This window comes from Pithys albifrons, chromosome 1, assembly GCF_047495875.1.
Source record: "Pithys albifrons albifrons isolate INPA30051 chromosome 1, PitAlb_v1, whole genome shotgun sequence".
Lineage (NCBI taxonomy): Eukaryota > Metazoa > Chordata > Aves > Passeriformes > Thamnophilidae > Pithys > Pithys albifrons.
In genome coordinates, this window is record NC_092458.1 from 32,532,729 (window position 1) to 32,559,457 (window position 26,729).

At 39.3% G+C, this 26,729-nt stretch overlaps 1 protein-coding gene across 2 annotated transcripts in view; it reads left to right on the plus strand.

Moving 5' to 3' along the window:
- Nucleotides 1-13,779: 13,779 nt before the first annotated feature.
- Nucleotides 13,780-26,729, plus strand: part of TMTC4 (transmembrane O-mannosyltransferase targeting cadherins 4) — a 58,380-nt gene continuing 45,430 nt past the window's right edge. The window contains exons 1-4 of one of the 2 annotated variants that reach the window (XM_071548877.1): nt 13,780-13,876; nt 16,009-16,224; nt 20,764-20,879; nt 22,941-23,157. In XM_071548877.1, the coding sequence (XP_071404978.1) occupies nt 16,063-16,224; nt 20,764-20,879; nt 22,941-23,157 (495 nt within the window). In that variant the 5' untranslated portion in view covers nt 13,780-13,876; nt 16,009-16,062. Of the gene's footprint in view, nt 13,877-15,993; nt 16,225-20,763; nt 20,880-22,940; nt 23,158-26,729 lie in introns of those variants that run through there. The other variant, XM_071548887.1, reaches the window with a different exon arrangement.

Here is a 26,729-nt window from a genome sequence, read left to right on the forward strand (position 1 = left end):
ATTAAAGACGTGGCTTGCAACAAGGGATTGAATAAGGACGTTACCTAACCCAACATCCTATAACGGGATAAGTGGTGAAATCACACTCGGCTCCACTCCTGCCAAAATATGCTCTGTGTATTGAAGGAGGATAGTACCCAGCTTTTCTATTACTCATTCTCTGGGGAGATGAGGACTCAGGCTGCACTGTAGATATCTAAAGTGAAATCAGAAGAATCTTCCCCTCTTTGTGAAATGGTCTCCTGTTGCTTTTTCTGTCTCCAATGTGCTCGCCCTTCTTTCATGATTAAACTCACTTATTCAATTAATCACTTGGCAGTGAGAAAGTACCATTCTCAGATAGCTTGCTTTTCCACATTTCTAAAAGTGATGAGGAAGTTTTGCGTGTCTACAAAGACAGCTAAAATTTTACTGTGGTCATTTCTATTGAATCAAAATCTGGGAACCTTGGGCAAACATTTTGTTTAGGGTTAAGGTAAAGTACTTTCATGCATAATATATTTCCTTGTATTTGTTTACTATGTATTTTATTCTTCCTGTAGACTATAGCAAAAAAACCTTCCAGCAATGCACGTCCTGTCCCTTAAACAATATGAGACTGACTTGGCTTATATTCAGCCTCAGCCAGTTGTTGCAGCAGCCAGTCCTCACGGAATGCAATAGCATATACTCTGACTCTTGGACAGCTTTTTTTTGCTGTTTTTTTATTTATGATTCACCTACCATGCTGGGAGGATGGGGGGAAGAGTATCCCCATTCTATTTATAAGTGCTAGCAAAATTATGGAGTTAAATTCTGTTTGATCCCTTAGCACAACCAGACAATCAAATCCATCAGTGATGTATAGATGTATAGAAACCTTTGCAGCAGACACAGAATACAAGAATCTCTCTGTGGTAGCCATTCTTATTTTTATAACAGGGCATATAGATGGTAAAAGTGCCTTCGTGTTCAGCACTACCTTTTCAGAGTCAGGTACAGATTGTTTCCTACTTACTGCTTCCCTAAATATCACCACCCCTCAGGCAACAAATGAGAAACATGGTGTTCTAGAAAGGCTATGCACAATGCCTTCTAGTAATGAGTTAGTTTGGATTCACTAATGATGGATCTGATTGTGTATCTATAAGGGCCCTCACCTGCCACTGCTGAAGGGAACTAATGAAATGCAGCAGGGGTCAGCAAGAGGGAAGGCACAGGCAGGCACTTCAGCTGTCACACAGGCTTTGTTTTGATATTCTAACTCACCAGGATCACTCTACTTTTTTGGAAAAAGAAACATCTGCTGTCACATTTGTTTTGTTTTTCTGAAGATACAAGTGCACTTTTGGAGCTGTACAACACAGCTACCACAGGGAAAGAATTTTGTTGCTTGGAGTTATCTCAACTGTGGAACTGTTTGTACCATTTAGCAACCCCGTGCGCACCCCAACTATTGCTTTTTGTCCTTCTCTATAGCATGGATAGCTGGGTAAATCTACTATCCAACAGCACCATTACAAAGACTTTACTCCTATTCAACAGGATTGGCTCTAACATCTACCTTTGGGGGGAGCACCTGGTGACAGATTAGTATGATTGTGCTGCTAAGAAGATAATACATACACTGCTGTAAATACTATTTTACCTAACTATGCGTCTTGACACCATCTAGTGGGTGGCTGGACATTTTATTTATTCCTTAAAATTATTGGGTTATCTTTTGGGAGAAGGCACAGAAATACTTTGCGTATGTGCCATACTCCAATGTGTTTGTCAAAAATAGCTTCTTTGCTAGCTGGTTCCATAATGACTATATCTGCTACATGTTTTCATCATAAGTATACTGCTAAAACTCAAATATAGTAAGTCTTTGCTTTGTATTTAGTTTATCAAAGCTGTCTTTGAAAATCTTAGTGCACTGAAAGCCCATAGGAATGTGTGATTGTTTTCAGGTGGAGCAGTATTTGGTTCAATTTTGCTTTCTACTTTTACAACAAAATAAATTGTATATGGACCAAACACATGGATACACAAAGAGAAACCCAGTCATGATGCCTTACTTAAATTTACTTCTGACTTTAGCCAGTTAAAACTACTTTCTGGCTTTTCATACATTTTTGCATAAGTTCCGCTTCAGCCCTTCTAGAGTTCTACTAAACTGAAAGCTTAGGAAGACATAATTAAAAATTGATGCAGCCTTAAGAATACACTTACTGTGTAAGAAAATGTTTTGCTCTGCTGTTCAGCCATATTGCTGACCTCTTGTTACACTGACAAGCACCATCTCCACTGCAGAAGATTTTCAGCTGGTTCTATCAATAGAAATTCAGTCCTCTGAAATCACAGTCATCTGTGTAACAGACGTTGAGTTCTTAAAACCACAAAACTTCCACTCTCGTCATGAAGAAGCTTAAAATCTCTACTGCCAGAGTCATAAAAACTGCAGTGGACTTTATCAATATAAGAGAAAAGAACAGCAGTATGGCCAATACTCAAAAATAACAATGAAGTTATCAGGACATGGTTTAAAAGCTGATCTTATTCCACTCCAAGCATGTTTCCAGAGCTATTTTCAGCAGTCACTACAGTCATTCACTCATATATACATATTTCATACACTTCATTTCATATACTTCACCTGTTTTCATACACTTCATCTGTTCTGACCTACTGAAGATTCCTTATCCAACCTTATTCATAATGACAAGGATTTCCTCAGGTCTTCCAGATCTTGATAGTCTTTCCCCATCACCAACATACGTGACTCTTGAGGACCTCCTATGAGAACTATTTTCTTGCTAAGATATGACTTAATTATTACTAGTAACACATACTGTCAAACAATACTGAATGAATTCACAATAATTAGGTTTTCTGACATTTAAAAACAAATAATAAATAATTTGTTACAGTTTTAGCAGGCAAAACAAGAACTTCTTTCAAAACCTGAGATTCATCCACAACAGAAATGAAGTTGATGTACATATCTAAAGCAGGCAATTTTCATAGAATCACAGAATCACAAAATGGTTTGAGTTGGAATGGACCTTAAAGATCATCTAGTTTCCACCCCCTGCCATAGGCAGTGACACCTTCCATTAGAGCAGGTTGCTCAAAGCCCCATCCAACATAACCTTGAACACTGTCAGGGACGGGGCAAACACAGCTTTCCCAGGAAATCTGTTCCAGTGTCTCAGCACTCTCATAGTGAAAAATTTCTTCTAACCTAAACTCACCCTCTTTCAGTTTAGTCATTCCCTCTTGTCCTTTCACTACATGCCCTTGTAAAACGTCCGTCTCAGCTTTCTTGTAAGCATTTAGGCACTGCAAGGCTGCTCTAAAGCCTTACTGGAGCCTTCTTTTCTCCAGCTGAACAATCTCAACTCCTTCAACCTGCCTTCATAGGAGAAATTCTCCAACCCTCTGATTGTCTTTGTGGTTCTGTCTTGGACTCACTCCAACAGGTCTACATCCTCCTTGTCTTGGGAACCTCAGAGCTTGACAGTACTCCAGGCAGTGTCTCATGAGAGTGGAATAGAGGGAGTTACCTCCATCAAAGTGATGGTCAAATATTTTTTGATGCAGCCCAGCATACGGTTGGTGGTTTTTATGCTCTAGATTTCCCCTGAACCAAAGCTTGCATGAAGTGACAGCAGTGCCCCCTTGGGAAGAGCCTAGAATGCCTAAATCAATCATATGTCTGCCCACAAGATCTAGATTTACCTGCAGAAAGCAGTTCCCCAACTAGCTGGTTTTGTAAAAAACTGTTACTGTTGCTTCTGTGTTTAAAGATTTATTCATATGTGTTCTTCTTTGCTGTTTATTATAGAATAGGTATAAGATGTATTCAAGTACAGTTTATATGACTCTTTATTCAAGTAGTTAAATCACTTATGACAAAAGTGAAAAAAAATAGTTAGATGTGACACCATGCAGAACATATCTTTTCTTATGAGAAACATCTTTTAAATTTGACAGACGGCTTAATGTGAGATCTCAACATACCTACAATTGCAAAATAAACCGAATAAAGGTGGTAGGAAAAGGTATGTTATTTGCATGGGATTCTGAAAATTCGTTTTCAATTTGCGTGGGAATTCACAGTAGCCTAATAAGATTAGTCTCATTAGTCTCTACTTCTAGGCACACATGGGAATTTGGAGCAAGAGGAAAGTTAGCCATTGGAAAAAACCTCCTCTCTTCATCCACATCTTCTTTTTACTTTCCTCAGTGGACAATCAAGACCATAAGCAGGAAAAGCTAGTCTTGTACTAATAAAAATCAAGCTGAAACTAGGGTTTATTGCTCATCTCTCAGTGTTAAGGATGATGCAATGATGTGTGAAGGTCGTGCTCCTGAAAGGTGCCAGAAGCTTCACTGCTCAAGAAGCTGAAATCCCTTTTCCAAAACTATTGAGGGTACAACAGCACGAGCAGCCACTGATACAACCACATCAGTATGTTTTGATCCTATACAATCTTAACAAATAATTTTCTATCTACCATTCAGAAGCCTGCAGCCTTTTAAAAAATATTTTAGAAATTCTTTCTCAAAGTTGATTTTTTTCTTATTTCCAAGATGGATAAACACTTAAAATAAATCTTACCATGTATGAACCACCTTTAACGTACAACTTAAGGAATTTGATATAGATCATGATGCACCATTCCAGAATGAGGCTAAACCTAAACATAAAATAATGGTTCCTGAAGGAATTATAAAATCAATGACATGAGCACAAGTGATTTGCACAAATTTTTTTTGTTATTATGGCAGTCCACAGATATTAATTTTTGCCACATATTTATGGGAACAGAACTGCATGAAAGCAAATGTTTAAAAATTCATGTTATAAAACTTTCTGAGACAACACAATTGGAATTATTGTCTGCTAAAATTATTGTCTTGGATCCTAACTTTTTTCTCTCCCGCTTTTCACTTCTTTCTCAATCCACTAAATAGAGATACAACTTTTATTCATTTTTCAGTATTATCACTTGTTGACTACTGCTCAGTTTTTCAGACAATATGATACATTAATAAAACACACAAATAAAATATTTTCAAGTGCACTTTCAGATTATGGAGTTCCAGTATCAGCTCTCACAAAATCCAGAAGTGCAGTAATACAGCTAAATCCATGTCTTACTATTTTACACCAAACAGGTTTAGTGGTCTTGTATTAGACTCTTTGCATTTAGTTTTGCTGTTAGTGAACACCTTAATCATCTCGAAGGAACAGAAAATTTCTCCCTTTAGATTAATTTGCTTCTTCATAAATGTTTGTTAAAGCTACACAAGCATATTTTCTGACATCCCTCTGTAGAGTTGTATCAAGGGATAATTTAGCCAAGACAGTACAGGACAGCACCTTTGTAACACACCAGACTGTTGGCATTTGAGGTCAGAGATGTGGCATCACTAGGGCTTGATACTGTGAAACACAGCAAGCTTGCTCAGAAACAGCTGATATCTTGCAAAATGGTTTTCAAACTAATTGCATTTGGGAAAAGGAAGCTTTGGAAGATGATTTGAATGTCTGTAAATACCAGCTATGGCTACAGTTTCTACCTGACTCCAATCTTCCCCAGTGAAGTGTTGATCTATTTTCATGTAACTACTGCCACTGAAGTCAACACATACAATTTAAAAGCACTCAGTACTTTTCAGAACCAGGTCCTCAAGCAGATCCTGAAAAACCATGAGTGCTGCAAATGCATGTGGGTTGTCAAGTGTTCTTTAAAGCCACAGATACATTTAATAAAAATAACTAATGCCTGTGCTATGTTTGATCATTTCCTAACATGAAGGCTACTGCATCTGTGGAACAATTTCTTGATGTTTCTGAGTCACTTGGAAGGGAAAAAATACAGAAGTAAGAAATGAGAGTAGAAATGTCCTTTCACTACGATGTGGTCAAGAAATCTCTTATGTCTTTGGATTCTGCCTGAAGGTTTATACAGAAAGTTCAAAAAGACAAACTTGCTGAAATCTCTCCATGTATTTGCCTCAGGAACTGGGACTGGAGTGTATTGGTATTTTTACTTCCAATTTGCAGACTGCAGCCATTTCTTCTTCTTTTTGTCATTTTTTGTTTTAACATTTATTAGCTTCATTTTTAATGTGTTAAAAAAAAGAGTGAGAAAACAGTCAGCAAGGTCTTTCTTTCTTTCTTTCTTTCTTTTTCTTTCTTTCTTTCTTTCTTTCTTTCTTTCTTTCTTTCTTTCTTTCTTTCTTTCTTTCTTTCTTTCTTTCTTTCTTTCTTTCTTTCTTTCTTTCTTTCTTTCTTTCTTTCTTTCTTTCTTTCTTTCTTTCTTTCTTTCTTTCTTTCTTTCTTTCCTTTTCTTTCCCAGTAAATCAAATTGATAACTGCAAGAGATGCTTATTATTAGGCAGGCTTTGACTTGTGATGCACTGAGCCATCTATCTTTTGCTGTGGTTACAGGAACAACCTGCTATGGGTACGCCAAGATATATGATCCTGTGGGGCATCAACACTCTTGCAGTCACTGCCTGCATACATGTTGCTACTCTGACCTACCCTGGGGTAGGTGCAAGCAAGTTTACCCTTCAGTGAAGTTATTTTTCCTTTATTATCCTATTGCAGAATCTATCACAGCCCAACAATTCCACAATTGATTTGCTGGCAGCTGAGCCCTGGGGCTTGGAATGTAAATAAGACTCAGAATGAAAGTGATGTGCACTGCAGCAGCCAACACTGAGTGCAGGTACTTCATCAATTGACCTGATTTCTGAAAAATCTGCTTGCAGCCTTAAAACTTGCTTGCAATTATAATTTTTGCAATAAAATATTAGTCTCCATGGTAATGAGAAGTGCTCTACTAACTTATTTAGGAAAAAAAACCATCAGGAGATGACAGTATCACTGAGAAATGAAATTTTCAGTATTATTTCACAGTTGGACAGCTTCGTGCAGACTTGTCAACAGATTAGTGGCATTCTACCCATTTTATATATGGAAAAACAGAGTAATTAATAGCCCTCAGGCCTTCCTTGCAAAAAGGAGACTTAATGAGCTCTGTACCAGTTTCAGAACAGAAGAGCACACAAATAGTTTGCCTGTGTCCATACAAAAAACATTACCAGTGGAAGGATGGCCCCACTTCACTCCCTACAAGATCTACTAAATTTTATTAGACAACTGTTGCTCTACACATTTAAGTGTTGCAAAATTGTGGGGACCAAGTGATCTCTTTGGGGCAGGAATTCTGGTTTTGTGCAGTATCTATCACAATGGGGGTCTGACTCACAGGCCCTAGCTTACAGGATGTGGGGAAAATAATTATGGCCTAGTAGGCAGCAGAAGAATAAAAGAACAATGTCAGTACAAAGCTAGGTGCTCAACAGACAACATATTATTCAGATCAGCTTACGGAGAAGGGGCTCTTTCAGGAGCCACATAAACAGGTTTCCTTTGTTTGTTGTGAAATTTTTCTGAATAACAACCTCACAGGAAACAGTAAAAATGATTGGCAAAAATCTTCAAGGCTGGGAACCACAGAACTGAAGTCACAGCTGGGCCTGTCCTATCAATTCTACTTTCCAGTGGACAAGAAGTCTTCTAGAAGATCAATGGTTAGTTGAAAAACTCAGTCCTGTTTCTCCTAAGATGGAGTTCTCTTGGACGAACAGGAGAGGAAGAGTCCAGTTTGTGTTCTATGAAGCTGTTGGGGTTTTACCTTTCTTCTGTCAGCTCAGATAAAGTTTTTCTGAAACCTCAGAATTCCTCACAGGAAGAAAAACACTATGTTATAACAAGCTCTGTTGGCTTCTGTTTCTTGTTCCTGCCACTGAATTACTGTGCAATCATGGATAGAGGACTTTATTTCATAATTCCTCATGTTTTCCACCTCTAAAGTGAGATGCTTTCCTTTGCCAAGCACTCTAGATGCAAACAAGATAAACTACTCTTTCTTAAATTTCTTATACAGCCATAATTACCCCTGAGCAAGAAGGAAAAGAAAGAAAAATGTTGTTTACAAATCACAGCTGGAAATTATCTAAAAGTAACCACTCCAACAACATTCCACAGTAACTCATATGGCTTAAATATCTCAGTGCTTTCTTGGGTATACACTAAAAATGCAAGCATTACTGTATGATCTCATGCTTCTAGCCATAACAAGATTATTTTAGTAAGAATACAAATTTTATTTCACAAATAAAAGTAACAAGAAAAGCTTAAAATCATTTCTGCATTTTCTGGCAGTGTTACTGTCTGATGTCCTGGCCTGTAGTCTGCTGTTGTCTAATGGCTGCCTGTTGGATCATGCTGGTTGCCAGATATACCTCAAACACTGCTGCAGTTTTAAGATCTTTCAACAAAGATTTTGATTTTAGGAGTTATAAACTGGGTTAATATGATTCATATACTATTAACGTCTCTATTTTTTTCTTTATATTATAGAGTGTTTCACGGTATGTATTTCCCTGGAGTTCTCTTATCTTTTAGGGTTAGCTTCAAAGATCTCTTTTTCCTTCCTACATTTTAAATATAGGCCTTGGTCATGGAGTTCTTTAAATGTGGATGAACTTTCATGATTTGATGGAATCCATTGTTAGGTAAGCTGGCCTGTGAAAATGAAATAAAAGGTTAGACACATAGTTGAAAAGTTAAAAATAGCAGGAAAACGTACAGACCCCAATTAATTCTTTCTTGTATTTCACATCATATTTTCATACTACTCAGTACAAAATTACATCATCTGACTGATTTACCACATTCAGCACTGTATTTCACTTAGGCAAATGACTACGTGAGTGCAAAACAAAAGTCCAATTTGATAAATTAAGTAATTCAGGAAAAGGTAAATAATTTTTCAGGTGCTCTTATCATGGTTTCAAATACTTTTCAAGAGAAGCTACTTTAGATGCTGTTGGGGTTTTGCAGCAGATTATAATTTTCCTAATCTGTTAATATATTGCCCAATACAATTTCATATAGCGTGCAATACAGTTCCAATCAATTTAACCTTAAGAGGGATACAGTGGTCTTTAAAAGTGCTATTTTTATTTATATTTGTATGTGTGTGTGTGTGTAGTTAAAAGACTATTTACAAATTGATTCTGACAGCAGAGATGCTTGTACAGGCTTTTGATTAGGATAATACACTTTTAAAATTTAAAACTTGACATTTCTTTTGAATCATAATGTGAGCACATGCAATCATTCTGACTATGTCTCCAGTCTTTTCCTTGTACAGCTTGAAATAATTTTAGGAATGGAATTTGAGTACCTTTGAAAATTATTTAAGAGTTCCACTTTCCATTTAAATTTTCTTTTTTTATCTTCTGCTTCTTTGTGCCAAGCATAGATAGTTATTTTAGTTTCAATGTCTGCCAAGGAGAGGGTGTATTTTCTCCAATGGAACAAAAGCCAGGCAGATGCATAGAGTGAAGTAGTTCAATATTAACGCTGAACTTGTAACAAGTTGGCATAACTGCATTGGTACTTGCCTTGAAAGGCTTAGGTTGATTATCGATAAATGGCTCTATATTTTTCCTATAAAAGCTAAAGTATAGCTTGTACTATGTCTAAAATACTGCAGTGAGAAGTAGTGATGGGGATTCTTATGATTCAGAGAACAACAGAATAGCAGAATCTTTGTTATTCAGAAGTGTTTGACCTGTTACATTTTCATTTTATATTGACAAGAACACATTCCACAACCACCTGTATAGCTAAGTGTAATTCTCACTTTCAGAAATCACTGTTTTTAAAATATATTTCTTATCTACCTATTTAGGGGAGAGAAAGTGTGTGAATAAATATATACTTTAACATAAGTTAAGACTGCGAGCCATAATCCTTCAAATCTACCCAAACTTTTTAGTAGCAACAAAATGTTGGTTGTTGTTGGTCAATGGACCTGCTCATTCTCAACCAGTGAACAAGGATATGTCGACAGTAGCAGGGCTGATGGATTCAATTCTTCATTGAAAACCTCAATTCTAAGGAAAATAAAGTTGTGGGGTCTGTCAATCCTCTTCTAATAACTTCTGTACCATTTATTCCAGAGTTATCAAAGTAAAGAATCCTCAAGCATGTTCAGTTCCTGCATGTTTCAATAAAAAGCCCATAATGGCTGTGTAAATGACAGCAAATGACAGTGTAGACACTCTCACTGAGCCACTCAGCTGACACTAATTCTATGAGGCTGGCCAGGAAGTCTGGACAGGTTGCTCACCAGAAAACACACTCATAGCTCTGGTCAGTCATAGAATAAAGTGAACCTGAAACAAGTGGCAAGCCAAAAAGCAAAGTGAAGAATATCAAGGGATCTTAGTTAAAATTACTCATATGGGTCATGAGGGGAACCGCAGTTAGCAAAGCAAGGAGGTGTAGGAATATGAGAGACACAGAAAAAACAGGAAACAAGTTCCATTCATTACACTCCAGTTGCAACAATCTTGTTTAACTTCTGTTTCACTTGTATTTTGGTTTTATGACTTATGATTCATCAACACTGCAACAGGCATATGAGTTTGCCTGTCTCTACATACATATATGGGAGCATATAAACACACACACATGTACAATACAAGACACACAAAACAAGCTACCTAAGACATTCTGATACTTAAAACACCTCATAGCAGAGTAATTAGTTGGGACACCAGTTGCCTAGAGGAGGAGGCCACTGAAACACTATTGACAATAATAGTGCAAATATGATTATTTATGAAAATATTTGCATGTATAATGCATGTGCATGCCCTGACCATGTTAACAGGTAGTGACCTACCTACAGCCACAAACAGTTGCACTCAGTAGCCACTGCCATATTTATCATGGCAAAATCCAGGCCATGGAGAAGATGCAGCTGTTCCAAAAACAACTGTGGTAGGAACTGACAGCCTTTTTAAGCTTCTGAAACATTTTACTTGAATCTTGCATTACCACAGTCCCTGACATTTTATTCTCTTGTCTGCAAAGTCACTGCAATACCGGCAAATGCTGATCCCTTGAAATATGACATTTTTTGCACACTTCTCTCTTACAAGGGAAAGGCTGGCCTTTGTGCAGATCTGCAATGGCAGGCTGTTAAAAATAAGGATGCAATAGCCACTTAGGCAGATTTAGCACGCTGAGAAAACGACAGAGTGAGGAGATACTCTGTTCATACACATAACCCTCCTAGAAATTGCAGATTGAAAAAAAAAGCAGCATTGTATTTAGGAACTGTTTCAAATTGAAGTGCTATAATAACCTTCTGAAGAAGCAGACTGGAGATAAATTATGCAACTGTAGCTGATTTGAATCAGATTTGGAGGAAACCAGGGAACTCTCCAGAACAGGTATTTGCTCTGCAGTTCTTCATGTTAATTAAAACAGACCAGAAGGGCATCTATAAAAGCTGCTATATTATTAAAAGCAAAATAATACAACCCTAAGAAAAAGGCTTACTTCAAAATAGAAAATAATGGGAAGGAGGTTCTTCTGCATATGTTGAGTAGTTCATAAGGAAATGTTAATCACTATTGTTATACTGACGTAAGTGGTGATGAGGTGATTTATACCATCTGAGCATCTGGCTGTGTGGAAATATACATGTATATATTTGACCAGAACTGATGATATCAGCAGACTTACACTGAACAAATGAAATTCTAGCTATAAAACACAGATCAAGGATGCACAGATGTATAAGAAATGTGAGCAAAGGAGCTACTAAGATGAGTATGTGATGTATTTATTTCTACTAATGGTCCATTCACATCAACAAATGTGATAAAGTCAAATGCATTACAGAACAAAATGTAACACAGAAATGTCCAAGTGACTCAACTAGTACAAATCTAGCAATTGTCACAGTGAGTCTGGTGAGGCAAATCTCAACCTTGATTCACAGAACTTTACATATGCTTAAATTAAAAAAAAAATTCCATATGTGCAAATTTAAGTATGAACTGAAATTTCATTTACTTCATTAGAAGTTACAGAAGATATCATTAAATACATGATAGACTGTCTTTCCCAACTAAGGAATTCCTTTCTAAATTGAGCCTCTCTCTTCTGATTTGAGGCCCTTCCATTAGCAAACACAAAAAGTTTAAAAATATTGTGATCTCAGGAAGACTGTTGAATTTGAGAACTCTTGTTGACAAGAATTTGACTTTATAATACATATTTGTGGTAGTTTGGGGAGTGGAAGTTGAAACAGTAAAGAAACGTCAGGAAACAGACATCAAGCATCATGAACTAGTATGGCAAACCAGCTATTTTTAGGAAGCGATACAAATCTCAGTGCTTGGAATTGTAGGAGCAGAAACCTACAAACCATGCTTTTGCTGATTATCTCACATTTTATCTCACATTTATAAGGCAAAATGACCCAAAAGTCATAAAGATGTATTTTACCTCTATCATTTTATGATGGCAAATTATAAAACACAGAGCTTCCTGATTGTGCCCACTTAGATCACCAAGCTGGGGACAAGGTCAGAACAGACAATACTAGTACAAGGCTCAGCTTACTGGTTTGCAGGTCTTTGCGTATTTAGCGCTCATAACATAGGGACCAGAAGTTTGCAGTCTGGGAACAGAGCTTTGGGTGCTTGATGACAGCAGGTCACCAGCTTTCCCCCACTTATCAATCAAGAAGTACCTCAGATGCTTTGTGGCAGCTGTCAAACAAGCACAAGTTACAGAGTACCACCTTAAAAGCAGGAGCTTCACATACACAGTTGAATAATATACAAGCCTGGCAATTGCAATTGTGCTGGCTCAGCTACTCCCTCGCACGCAGCTGAGCTGCCCATGCTGCAGCAGATGTTCCTGAGCAGGTGTCAGTAGCCAGGTGAGGGGTGGCAGCCACCGGACCCCTCCCAAAGCAGCGTTTCCACTGGAGAATTGAAGTCTCTAAGAAGCCATGAAATAACGCTGCTAATTTGACACTTGATAATGCAAACATGTTAAAAATCCCACTCCAAATTGTATGTCACTGCCTGGCACAGCTCCAAGATTTCTCATCCAATTTCAGCATATAACATTTTAATGGGTTTTTTCAAGAAAAGCTTCTGCCGAACATTTTGTGTTAACAGTTTAGTGTTTAACCACACTTCCTTATACAAGGAAATCGCGATGATGAAACGTACGGATTAAGTACACCTGATACAGCCTTTTTGTTGCCTCTTTGCAGTACCTGTCCTGCGGGGAGCATCTGTACCAACTCCGTCAGGATCAGGCCCTCTCACAGAGCGGCTGGAACGCTTTCCCAGCGCACCCAGCTCATCCCAGTATCCCCCCGGGCGGCGCGACTCCGACACGTGTCCCCCCCGCGCTGCTTCACCAGCTCTGCAGCCGCTTTCCAGGGGGGATCTCGCTGCGCGCACTCCCGCCCCGCAGGAGCCTCGCCCGTGAGGCACCAGTGGGGCCTCGGGGCACAGACACACGCGGTTCCCCCGCACACACCAGCCGGGCAGCCCCGCACACTCCGGCTCGTCCGAGCCGACCCTCCGCCAGCCCGGTGCGCGGGACAGCAACCACCGCAAGGGCAGGGGCGCGGCGGGACTGTGGCGCAGGCGGCGTCGGGAGCCCGCACGGCCCCCGTCTTTGTGCGGGGCGCGGAGTTGTGGAGCGGCTGGGGACTAACCCGCACCGGCGCCGCCGCCGCCGCCACTGCGAGTGACGCCCTGCGCCCGCCCCTTGGCCCCGCCCCCCGCGCGTCACCACCGCTGCAGCCAATGGGCGTTCGGGACCGACAGCGGGCGGGCCCAGGGCGGGGCGGGGCGGCCAATGGGCGCCGGGGATGTTTCCCGGAGGCGAAGGCGCCGCGGCCCCGCCCCCGGCGGCCGCTCCGGGTCGCGCGCGCGGGGAGGGAGAGTTTCGGTGTCGGGCGGGAGATGCCGCGCGGGAGCCGCGTCCTCGCAGGTAACGAGGAAGGGGAAGGGGAACGGGGGTCGCCTGTTCCCCGCTCGTTGCCGGAACCGGCCTGGGGTGGCGGGCTGAGCACCGGCCGGGACGGGCCACCCCCTACGGCAGAGCTGCCGCCGCCAGGACAAAAGGGGAGCTGCGAGCGGGGCAGGGCCGGCGCTGAACTCCCGGCGCAGCCTCGTCCCTTGCCCCGCACCCGACGCTGCCTTCCCGAGCCGGCTCCTTCCCCAGCACCTCCCACCGGGCGCCCGGGACGCCCCCAAGTTTGCGGGGCTGTGCACGGCCAGGGCACCCTCGATGCGGGCGGGACGTACCTGTTCGCCCCGCTCGGGGCTGCCTGCGCCGGGGCCGGTGCTTTGCGGGGCGGCTCGGGCACGCCTTGCCCTGGAGAGGGCGGCGGGAGGGCGCCCTCCTGCCCTCCCTCCCTCCGTCCTTGCCGCCGCCGGGCCAGTGATGTGTGCGCGGCCGGAGGGAGCTGACGGCCCCTCGGGCACTCGGCGGGGCTCGGACCGCCCGTGCGGTCACTGCGGTGCCCGGAGAGGGAGCCCCCGCCACGGCCCGGCCTCCCGGACCGCGGGGAAGAGGGCTGGCAAGCAGCTGTGCCGCGGGTAAATAGAGCAAGCGTAATTGCAGAAACTTTCAGGGCGAAATGAATTTTGATTAGATTAAGTCTTTTATTGCGGGGTGGGCACTGATGCTGTATCCGTGCTGCGGGGAGCAACGCGGTGCGCTTCTCTCAGTTAGCAGCCACGCTTTCGTCTTTGTTTCCGTCAAACTAAGAGCACAAGCGTGAACTACTTCGAGAAAAGGTTTTGCTCTTAAAGCAGCTGCTTTGCTCAGCCAGGGAGCTCCAGCCTCTCAGGTTGTACCGCTCCGGGTTACTGACTTTATCCGGATTTGGAAGCACCGCTGTATAGTCCCCAAAGCGAGGAAGGGCACCGGTGTGACAAGGAGTATCGCCTGTCCCTGTGCATGTGTGTGTGCAGCAATTGGGAATACACGGAGACTGGAATTTAGTGTTGCAAAAAGAGAAAGCTACAGAGCAATTGCCATAGCAGCTCTAATGGCCAAGTCTGTTTCAGAAGGCAAAAGACTGGAGCTTTTTTCCAAGTTCGTATAAAGACATTAAATGCAATGCTTTCAGGGGTGCACTGGAGATTTTTTCTAGATTGTGTAAAGATATTAAATTTAATGTTTTCAGGAGTGCAACGGTTGATTTGAAAAAACAAATAAACAAAAAGAAACTAGTATATGTGCCTGTCATTCTTGAGCTTACAAGTAAAAATTTCATATTCTGCCCTGCTTTTACTACAGTTTTCCATTCGTAACCTCTTCCCCTTACCGTTTATACCAGCACTTGAAAATAAGACCACTCACAGTAGTGTCAGAGCACCGGAGAAGCAGAGGCAGAATAGCAGTCCAGGTGGAAGGCTGGCTTTGGAGCATGGAAAGAGACCCTTCCAAGAAAAAGTGGCTCATGGGTGTGAACCTCCAGCCTTAGTACCTCCACACTGATGGATTGCTGAGTATGTTTGGATTGCAGGGTCTTTGTCATTTACCCCAACAACCTAATGAGCCCATGAATACAGCTGTGGAATTTAGCTTGTACTTAAGATGTGCAGAGTGATCCAGGAACACTAGCCCAGGCTTAAATGGGTCTTGTCTCATTGTTTGAATTGTTGAGATTTAGGGCCTAGTCCATTAAGTGCTATTTCCGTATGTCTGTCTGTGATGTTTGTATGAATTCTTTGCATGGGGGAGTATGTGAAACTAAGTCCCTTAATTTGATTAACAGAAGAGAGTTGAGCTCTTTTGGCAATTGATGATGTTTGCTTTTCGCATGTGGAAAGAAATTATAATGCTTATCCTTCTCTACAAAACTTCATAAATGCTCCACAGTCCCTGTGATACCTCTGTTGTATTACTTGAACAGTAAGAAGCAGAAAAAACAGTGATTTGCTCTAGGTTTTAGAATTCACCTGTGCCAAAGCTTTTGTTATAGAATTTCTTATATTGATCTCTGTGCTCCCACAGTGAGAAACTCTGCCTTTACTTCTGCATTGGAAGTAAAAAATTATGTTTAGCCTGAAATGCTACTATACTTATATATTTGTATGTACTTCTTTCAGATTTTCAACCAACATAATGCTGAAGCTCCCAGCTTGGAACAAGCATTTCACAGAATGGCACAAACAGAACCTAATCTGGACCATGATGTATCATGGCTCCTCCTTCCATCATACTGGGCTAAAGCAGTTGTGGCTTTAATTTCCTTCCTCTGTTTTGCTAACAGTTATGATGGAGATTTTGTCTTCGATGATTCTGAAGCCATCATCAATAATAAGGTTTGTCTCTCTTCTTTCCCTCACGTCCTTTGGCATAAATGGCCATAGGAAAAAAAATAAGGAAACAGTTGATCTAAGTATGCCCGAAGTGTCCATCTAGTAAAGAGTTTCCTTCTGGTATTTTTTTAATTTCATTTTTCCATTTTGTGTTATTATTTTTTTCAAGTAAGACTTACTTAACACTGACAAACAAGCTGTGCAGCAGTGCCCTACCAAAAACCTGGAAGCCTAAGTATGCTTAACAAAATCGTATTCCTGAAGCTATTTCAATAACATGACTTGAGTTCCAATACAGAAACAAAGGAGTGAACAAATTAAACAGCTTCTTTCCCCATACTACCCCTCCCACCTCAGAATGCATGCCCTTTCATTCTTTTGCAAGTAAGATGCTCTTGTTAATGAGTGTTGATATCTGGTCATCTAATAAAGCATTACCTAGAGTTGCAGCAACTTTGGAGGTGAAGTTTAGTAAGGCTTATTCACTGGGTACATCAAGACTGCCTATGGGTCTAATTTTATGCTCATTTCTAAGTCAGAGTGGGCAATAGACTTTTCTGATACCCATTGATGTTAAGAGGAGATTTTTTTTCAGTATCTCCTCAGGGTCACAGATAAATAAGCGCTGTGAAACAAACTTACTCTGGCTGCAAGTTACATAATGCATCACTAAGCTATTGTAGGGTGCAGCGAGTCGCCACCTGTGGTTTATACCATGAAAATGGTACAGGAGCAAGCAAAGCTTCCTTTTCCTATGCTCCTTCCCCACTTAAGGTTCCTTCAAAACAGTATTTTTTTTAAAAATAGAGGCAGAGTATTCTGTTCTGTTTTAAAACTGATCATGCATGCAATGAACAGTCCTTGAAATGCTTAGAAATTAATATGTGACTCAAACCTGTAGCTGAGATTCTTTTGATTTTGAGGAGCTGAGTGTCTTCAATTGCTGAGACACTTCATAGGATCACATGTAGCAGTGAGTGAGCCTGTATCCATGGATGGGTCTTGGTGTTCCAGCTTTTATGCCCTTCTGGAAAGTGCTTGTTAAATGTTTAGAGAGAAGCACAAGGTAAAAGTGATCACATTTATCTATTTGTTCTGTTTTCCTGAAGCCATGGGGTTACAAGGAGAATAATCTGGAGACTCATACTGCTGGAGGAACACAATTCACTTTTTTTTTTTTTTTTTGCCTGTAAAAGATTTAGAGGCAACTTACCGCAATGTGCCTTTTAGAATCGTGCAGAATTATTGTTTCCTTAGACAAATTTCTATTATGCCTGTGTAAGTCATCACACCTTCAGCTATAAATGTATGGGGGAAAAATATATCTGCCAACTTGGAAATAAATCTCAAAGCATTCAGGAGAATACTGTATACAAATTAGGAACCTGTAGTGTTGTTGTTTTGGTTTTTTTTAAAGAAGTATTATGTTTTACATTACACAGCTTCTGCAGTACTTCATTCTGCAAAGTTTTATTTGGGACCTGTGTATAATATTTCCTGAAAGAATGAACAAAATACTGATATTGACACAAGGCAGGTTGTTTTGTTAATGTGCGATTTCCACACTTGTGATCTATTTCCATTTCTTTCAGTCTTTACTTTCAAAACCTTTCAATTTCTCCATGCAACACAACAACCTGCAGCAGGATTCTAGCTGTTGGCAATGCTGCGAAATTCAACAAACTGCTTAAATAAATGAATTTATACCTAGTGTGTATGTTTGAAAAACTGTGAGGCTGATTCTGTTTTTCACATCAAAATCCTCTATTATTCCTTAGATATTAAATGAGGAGTTTGTGACAGTACCATTTTAGCATAGGGGTCATATGATTATATGGAAATACAAAGTCCACAAGAAAAATGCAGAGACAATGAGTTTACCAGTTTAATGGGGAGGGAGAATATCTAGCAGTGGCACAGTTTATTAAACAAAGCATAGTGTATTTTAGTGCTGTTCAATAGGAGAAACAGCAGTTGAAATAATTTTGTGGATTTACTGAGAATTACTACACTAGTCTTTTCCTGAGTACCGCACAGTGCCCTTGTTGCCATCACCCCAATCTTTCAATTTACTTTTTTTTTTAGCAAAAGATACACTGTTAGTTGACTCCATGACTGGCATATCATGGAACATTCTGTTACTAGATTTTATTGGAGTTGAAGGCTGTTTTCCAGATGCTTTATCATTTAAAGAAGCATTTTAACTGGTACATGACAGTGGCTTTTGTCTGTATTTATTTACTAGCTTGGCAAGACAAACAGTTGGGTTAGGCAGAGCGTCAGGCACAATAAGTCATTTCCATAAGCCTCTGTATAGAAAAGCTGACCTTTCTTCAAGTCTTGAACTCTGCTGTCTGTAAGCTGTTGCTAATCAAATATTCAGAGATTCTTTGATATCTACTCTTGGTTCTTAAAGAGGAAGTCATATGTAGCTTTTAAACAACTGTTTCTCTTACAGCAGATTGTTCCTATTTTTGAGTAAGTCCACTGAGTAGGAAAATTAACATGAGAAACTTTCTCACAGACCTTGGATACAAGAGCGAGATACATGATTGAAGATTTTGGGTCATATGGAAGTGCAATCTAATCACTAAGTAATTCCATGCATTCAGCTTTTTCTCCATTCTTCCGATGGAAGACAAAAGATGACTGATTATAGCGGAAAGGGAAATCAAGCCTTGTACAGCTCAAATATATTTCCCATCTCAAGTTATTGAAGACCATCTGCGACATACTTTTAATTTTTTTTTACTGAAGAAGAAAAGTCTCTCTTTCAAAGTCCTTTTCTTTGGCAAATGTATATAAGGAGCAGTGCTGCTGGTTTGAAAAACAGTCTGAGGGCCACACTGCCCTCTGTCAACTGTCCCCTGCAGAGAACAAAGACTTCAGTAGATGTTGGTGTACATCCCTGTCCCAACTCGCCCCTGGAAAGGCAGGGTTGATTTAGTGAGCTGCTGGTTGAGTGCACTCCTGCTCTGAGAGTCAAATTATGACCTTTAGGGTTTGTGCATACCAATAAGAAATATAACAGGAATTTAGGTGCCTAAGGCTAAAATTGCAGTCCTAGGAGAAGAAAGAAATTTTTAGCTATTACTTGGCATTAGAAACCTCTGTGAGACAGTGAAGAAACTTTTCACCTTGATAATTCTTAAGCCCAAATAGGATCCCCCATGAGTCTTGGTTTCTTAAAGAATTTCCCTTAAAGTGCCTTAATTGACAGCTGCAGTATGACTTTCCAGAGTGCAGTTTTATCCCTGCTCTCAGAATTTTCTGAGTATTGATTAGTAACCTGTTAGAGAACACTTCAGTTCACTGGACAGTGTGCTAGGATTTTTACCTTACTTCCCCTTCCCTACTGCTTTTTTAATCAGTTGTCTAATACTGGCCAAATTTGATCAAGTGATAGAAATAAATCTCTTCTTGGCCTTTTTTTGTATTATTTTTTGGATGGATGGAAGTTAAAATATGTTAAGAGAGAAGCAAAAAAAAATCAAGTTCTTTTAGGTTCAGTTTATCAGCAGTCAGTCACCAGGGTTTGAAAATTTGGCTGTAATTTGGGCAGAAGGTGGGGGTAGAGTAACTTGTTGATAACAAGTGTAATATTAGCTAGTATAGTTATCTTCTTAGGTTCTGTCTCAAGTGTCTAAGCTGCATGTTTGCTGTAGCATAAATTGGTATTTAATTGTGCCAGGGAAGTGGAGAAAAGGGGCAAGTGTGTGTTATTTTGAGCTTCCAAGCTTGTCCTCAGAAAACCGAGGCAGGTGTTACAAAGATCCTTATTTTCCCTCTTCAAAGCATATGCTTTCCATTCAGTAGCCTATTTTGTTTGTATTTTTTTATTATCAGCATGGCATTGAGATAAAAGGAAAGAGCAAACTTTTCTTTTGCAGTGTTTGGGGTTTTTTTTAATAGACCCTTATTGTACTCCAAATTAGTATAATTCATTACTTTTCTGTCTTTTAATCTTTTAAAGCAGTATATAGAGATATTGATTCTTGATTTCATGTATTAAGAAATAATAATTATAAAAGCTATTTGAATAGTGTCCTGTGCAAAGGAAGGCTTCAAAAATTCTTGTTTTCTGTCTTTAGTCTTCTCACTTTCATGCTTTCTTTGGTAGCTGTGCTACTGACACTGGTAAAAATATAGCTATTTGCTGCTGTTTGTAGTTGGCTTGCTTTGCAAGATAACCTAGACCTAAAATGAAAGACATTTTACAAAATTGTAAGGTAAGGAGGTTTATGTGTTTCATATCTCAGCTATTGACCAGATTATAAAGTGATGTGAATATGCATAGTTCTAAATTTCATGTAGTTATGCCTGCTTACAGAATCCAACATCAGGGCCTTTATAATGACTGGCATTCAAGATGTGACCTTTACTGCAAACTTGAGTATCTTAGCAAATGTCGCCAGTGAGCCAACAAAACGTTTGTTATGTACATGTTAGTGTGAGCTTTTATTAGCTGGAACTTCTTTGTGTTTTACCTGCTTTGAACAAAGGAGAAATATTAAGAATCTAGTAATTTATGTTTCCTTTCAGGACCTCAGGGCAGAAACCCCACTTGGTGACCTGTGGTATCATGACTTTTGGGGTAGCAAACTCAGCAGCAATACCAGTCATAAGTCATATCGACCACTAACTGTCCTAACTTTCAGGTGAGACTTGTAATTTTGCTGGAGGTCTCAATGTTTTGTTAACATCTTTTGACTCAATTGATTTTAGGGAGGAGGCAACGGGAAGGTAGAGAAACAAAGTATCTGGAGGGTATTTGGATACCTTCCCTAGGTAGGATTTTCCTGTTTGGTACATTAATCTCAAATTGAGTTTTAATTTTCCATTTGTTCCTCTAATAATATATACATTATTTTGACAATCTTTGTTTCTGTGTACCTTTCGGAGATTTTGTCTTATGCTCTTATATACCTGGTACTAGGGGCAGTATGGTTTAGTATGTAGGTCACATCATCAAAGAACTAGGAACTGTATGCTCCTTTCTGTATGCTATGCTGCCACTTATACTTCTATTGTAGTTTCTGTTCTCTGCTTTCCTGCTACCTGTCAAATTGTTTATTTTATAAATAGCATCAATGTACTGTGGCCTTTTGCCACCACGTCACTGAACAGTCTTCCCACCTCTTCTCTGCAATATTCTAACTTAAGTGAGTGTTAGTGTCTGAGAATCTTAGCCAGGGAGATGTCTGCCTGTATATATGTCTTGCTGGTTCTCTCAAATAACTAAAGGTTTAAGAGGATTACTTCTGTAGTTGCTTAGCTCATGTTTTTTGCACAAAGATTTGAGTGAGCAGTAGATGTTGGTCACAGTAATGCAGAGAATCTTTGAAGACTCAGTCTTAAGCTTCTTTATTTTCCCCACGTGACTCGTTGTTGTCAGTGGGGACCCAGTGCTTGTTCTGCAGTTGAGTCCATCCTAAGCCAAGGACTAAGTAAGTGTGGAAGTACTCCTACTCTTAGTCCTCATACTCAAGCAAAAACTTCCATTCTTGAGTGCAGTGTCAGTATTTTAAGTACCTAGCACTGTGGATTTCACTGTGTGTTGGGTTTTCTTCATGTTTTCATCACTAAAAATGCAACTGAATAAAATGTGTCAGCTCCTAAACCTATTAAAGCTTTCAGTGCATTACACAGTGCATGCTTTCCTTTTTTTTCAAGGTCTCTGTGGTATATCCCATCTCTAGTAACATCTTGGTTAGTTTAAAGAGCAAACTGGGATACAATCATTACTATATCTGAAAATATAGATGAGCCTGTGGAGATGGTCCATAAAATACTATTTTCACAAGTAAGAAATTGGTTTCCTTAATTTCCCTAAGCTCCAACTTTTATGTGTATCATATTTATAATAGATTAGGGTTTTTAAATAGATTTCACTTATGCCAGATGCAGATTGACCAAATACACTATCTAAAATTCCCTATTCAAACTCAGTTTCTGTATATCTCACCTACTGATAAAAATATATGGATAATAACAAGATGTTTCCGCCTTTTCTTCTCACTCCCCATTTTACTGCAGAGTTCCTATCTTGAATAAGGTTTTAGACTGAATTTTCACTTACACTTGCTTCTGATTCTAATACTTGTATGAAATGTCTCTCTAACTAGTCTCAACAAATTAGTTACTAAGATGTGCTAACTGACTGCTTTATGGGTGGATACTGACTGTACCCAGATAGTTGCCACATTGTCAGTCCAAATATTGGGACCTTTCCAGCTAAAATGTCAGTAGAAATCACAGTCTATGTGCATATTAGTTTCCTCACTGTGTGGATTTAATTAAAATAATTTCATCCAGTTGTTTTTGAACATGGCTGCTCTTAAGCCCAGGAGTATCCTCCCAGCAGGCTGAGTTGTTGATCCACAGGACACTCCTGCGTTGCAACTCTGAATTCATGTTGTTGACCAAAAGCCAGTTCTAAGTAACTTTAGGAATGATTTAACATAATAGCATTAACATATGTCTTTGGAGAGGATGGATGCTGTGCTGAATATGGTGTTCTATATGAATACCATGGATTAAAGATGAGGACATTGTTTCTGGATGATTGTGGTGGCTAAATGGTAGCACTATGTGTACTGAGATGTGTCAGCTTTTTTTGTGTGCGTATGGAGTTTTTTATGGGGTGGTTTAGTTTTTCTATTTGCATATTTCTAACCACTGTTGTAATTCCTAACCTTAATATTTTTGTTTCTATATAGAATTAATTACCTTTTTGCTGGAGGCTTTTACCCAGTTGGTTTCCATGTCATCAATATAATACTGCATTGTACTATCTCAGTGTTGATGGTTGACGTGTTCTCCATATTATTGGGTGGACTACAATTCAGTAATAAAGGAAGACGGCTCAACCTGGCTCCAAAGTCCTCTCTTCTGGCTGCTTTGCTCTTTGCTGTACATCCAGTGCACACTGAATGTGTAAGTACTGAAGAATTATCTCCAACGATTTTTATCTTTAAAGTTCTTGACCATCTTGACTAATTAATTCTGTCATAGCCTTATACTCTACACATTACTTTTATATATTCTTAACGCTTCTCTTGGCAAATGTCTTAATAGAACAATCAAATATTATGATTAGTACTTCCAAAGGCTTGTAATTCCACTGGGCTAGGCCTTATTAAGGAAGATAAATTAAATCATTTAAGTACAATATCTAAAGAATGATAGCACTAAACTACAGTTTCCCTAACTGCTGGATTTCCCTAATTACCTTTCATTTCCATTTGCTTTGATAAAAAAACAAGGACATAGAAAATTGGAGTAGGAGCATTAGATGAACTTTGTCTGTCACTATTAGAATACTGCATCCAGTTTTGCATCCATGCTACAAGGTCAACACTGGGAAAAATGGAGAGGTCTTAGAAGAGCCATGAAAATGATTAGAGGACTAGAAATCACCCTGTATCATGAGAGATCAAACTCCATGGGTTTATATTTTTAATATGAAGGAGAAGATTAAAGGATTGTTTTTTAATCACAATCTGTAATGATGTACATGGAGAACACAAATTTGATAGGAGTGGGCCCTCTAATAGTGCAGGCAAAAGCATAGCATTGCCTGGAAGTTGAAGAATAGAAACATGGCACATGTATAACAATCAATCAAAATACCTGACCAAAGTTCAAAGTCCTTGCATGGAAATTCTAGTGAAGAGAAGATTGTGTTCTTAAAAAGCTCTTTTGCACTTATAGCTAAGAAAATCTTACTCTTATGCCACTGGATTTGCTGGATGTGGTCACTGATTTGTTTAATCTTACAATAATGAATAAATGAAATACAAAATTGTCCCAATGTGGGATTGTTTGGGTTTTTTTTTTTTTGTTAGAGTTTGGAAGGTCTGAGCTACAGAGAAAGTGTACTAGCTTTTAATTAAAGCTTACTAGCTTTAATTTTGATTTTGTCCTAGCAATGAACACTGAATCCTCAGTGCACCTTATTCTACATATGTGGCACTGATTTTTCATTTATTCACAATATGCCATGGTTTTAGCTTCTTGTTTTTTCTTTGCACATGATTGACTGGGAAAAGGTTATTGAAAGCTAATTCCTCTCAGCTAACTGGAGAACTTGCATGTATTGGAAACCCAGAAATGGTGCAAAGTTATGTATTAGTAATTTGGCACCATTTTTGGCAGTATAGCTAAAACATCCTGCCAGTCATTCTCTGGTGTTTACTTGCCTGCACAATAACTTCTTTGTGAGAGGGCATTGTGCTAGTGACAGAAGGGCCCCTTGTGTTCATTCTCCAAAACCAGTTTTAGATGTCAAAGTAAAACAAGCCTTCAGTGCTTCTGATGTTCTGACATGCAAAGAGAAATCTGGCTTGAGTCTTAACTTTGTAATAGGCCTACTATGAACTCTTTTATCAATATCCATAGTTTTATTCTTCATTCCATCTGACTTTTAAAATGTATTTAAATCCGCACGCAAATACTAATAAGCCTTTTGTCATGACAGAAAAATTACAAGTGATATAGTCTGCTTGCATATTTGAAGACTTGCATATGCTTTGGGACAGCATTATAAGAGGGGGAAGAAAAGGTAGCATGCTTATATATCATGTCTCTTCTAAGGTCCAGGAGTGAACAAAAGTCTCTAGGCATATACACGGTGAATAATAAATCTTGCTGCACTGAAGCAGTCATTATACTGCTACAGTTCTAGCATGAGTGTGTGTCTGGCAGCATCTCTTAGAAAGCATTTCTCATGATTTTAAATCTGTGAGTTTTAAGTATTGCGAATCCTGGTTTTGAGATGAGATGACATATTTTGACATAAAATTGTGAAGAATCTGTCTGTTTGCTGCTGTGGATTTTGGTATATACAGCAAAACAAACTGTCATGTAAAACAGATCTTGAAAGGTGTAATGCTTTCAATATCTATGTAAGGAAAACATGATCATTTTTCTACCTACAAGTAAAAACTCTTGTGGGGTAGTTCTCTGTAACACTTCAGTAATGAAACACTAAATGAATCACAGACATAAGAATATATCTGATACTAATTTAAAATTTGCCTTGTTACCAGAATCTATGTGCCTGCTCTTGCATTTTAGGTAACGTTGTACTGTTGGAGTCATCTGAGGCCATGTGTGTTATTAGCCCCTTAATCTTTTTGTTGTAACAAGTGGGCATTTATTTTTGAAAATGTGTCAGTTCACCTTTACTTTTATCTCATTAGTGAGAGTGGCTCCTTAAAAGGAATGACACTTCATTATTTTCATCTTTCAAATTACTCCACAGTTATTGAGTTAATTCTAATCATTCCTCTATACAACAAAAAAAGAAGCAGAGAAGTTTGATAAATCAAGTTTTCCTGAACTACATTTAGGAGTCCAACAGTTTGTTCGTTTCTTCTTTTATGGTGCTCAGGTGGAGCTGAGGGTAAAGTGGGAGAGAGTCTCTTCAATGGAATCAGTCATGCTCTCATGCCTCTACACTTTTTCTCTCTGATGTTATTTAACAATAGTTGCTCCATCATGTTAGACTGACAGAAAAAAGTGCCCTTTTCCTAAAAGCGGATTAGCAAGTGCCTTTAAACAAAACGAAGATATAATTCATCTTGTTACTTTCCTGTTGTTGCTGGTAGCCCTGGGATTGCTCTAGATTTACAGGTTGGCACGGATCCAGAGTACAAAGATCCTAGGATGCGATTCTCATTTTCTTTTGCATTAGTACAGCTTCTGTTACAAGATACATTTGGAAGTAGCTCTAATGCAATTAATCCATAGAAGACAAAAAGCTGCTGGAGGGGTAATTTTTTTTTACTCTGAATCTGCAGGCTGGAAGCTAATTGTCCATTCTGAGTGTTCAGAATGTAATTTGAAGGCTGGCTTGTCTTCTGAAACTTAACAGTCTTGATTTGTGTTTCAGCAGAGCTGCCAACTTTGGTGGGGTTCAGGATGTTTGACTTCAAAGCCATATAATGGCTTGAAACCAAAAGAGAGTGGGTTTAGATTAGATATTAAAAAGAAATTCTTTACTGTGAGAGTGGTGAGGCACTGGAACACTTTGCCTACAGAAGCTGTGTATGCCCCATCCCTGGAACTGTTTGAGGCCAGGCTGGATGGAGCTCTGAGCAACCTGGTCTAGCAAAAGATGTCCCTGCCTATGGCAGTGGGGTTGGAATTTGATGGTCTTTAAAGTTACTTCCAACCCAAACCATTTTATATTTCCATGTTTGCTAAGAGTTCTGCTGAAAGACAGTCTGATCCAAAAACCACACAGAACTGTGTACAGTTTAAATTTTATTCAGTGAAGTCCTTCTTTCTCAAAACAGCAGTTTTTCATACACTAAAGCCAAATCATTTATGTAGTTGATATTAAGAAATACCCAATCAAAATTAGGATGTGTCTTGAAAAAACTGGTTTCCATTAATCCAGTAAACCAAGTTTAAAAAAAAAGTGATACAGTGATACTCTCTTGTACATTTTACTTTGTATGTGTGACTGTGCTCTTACCTCAGGTTTTTTAAGAATAAAAATG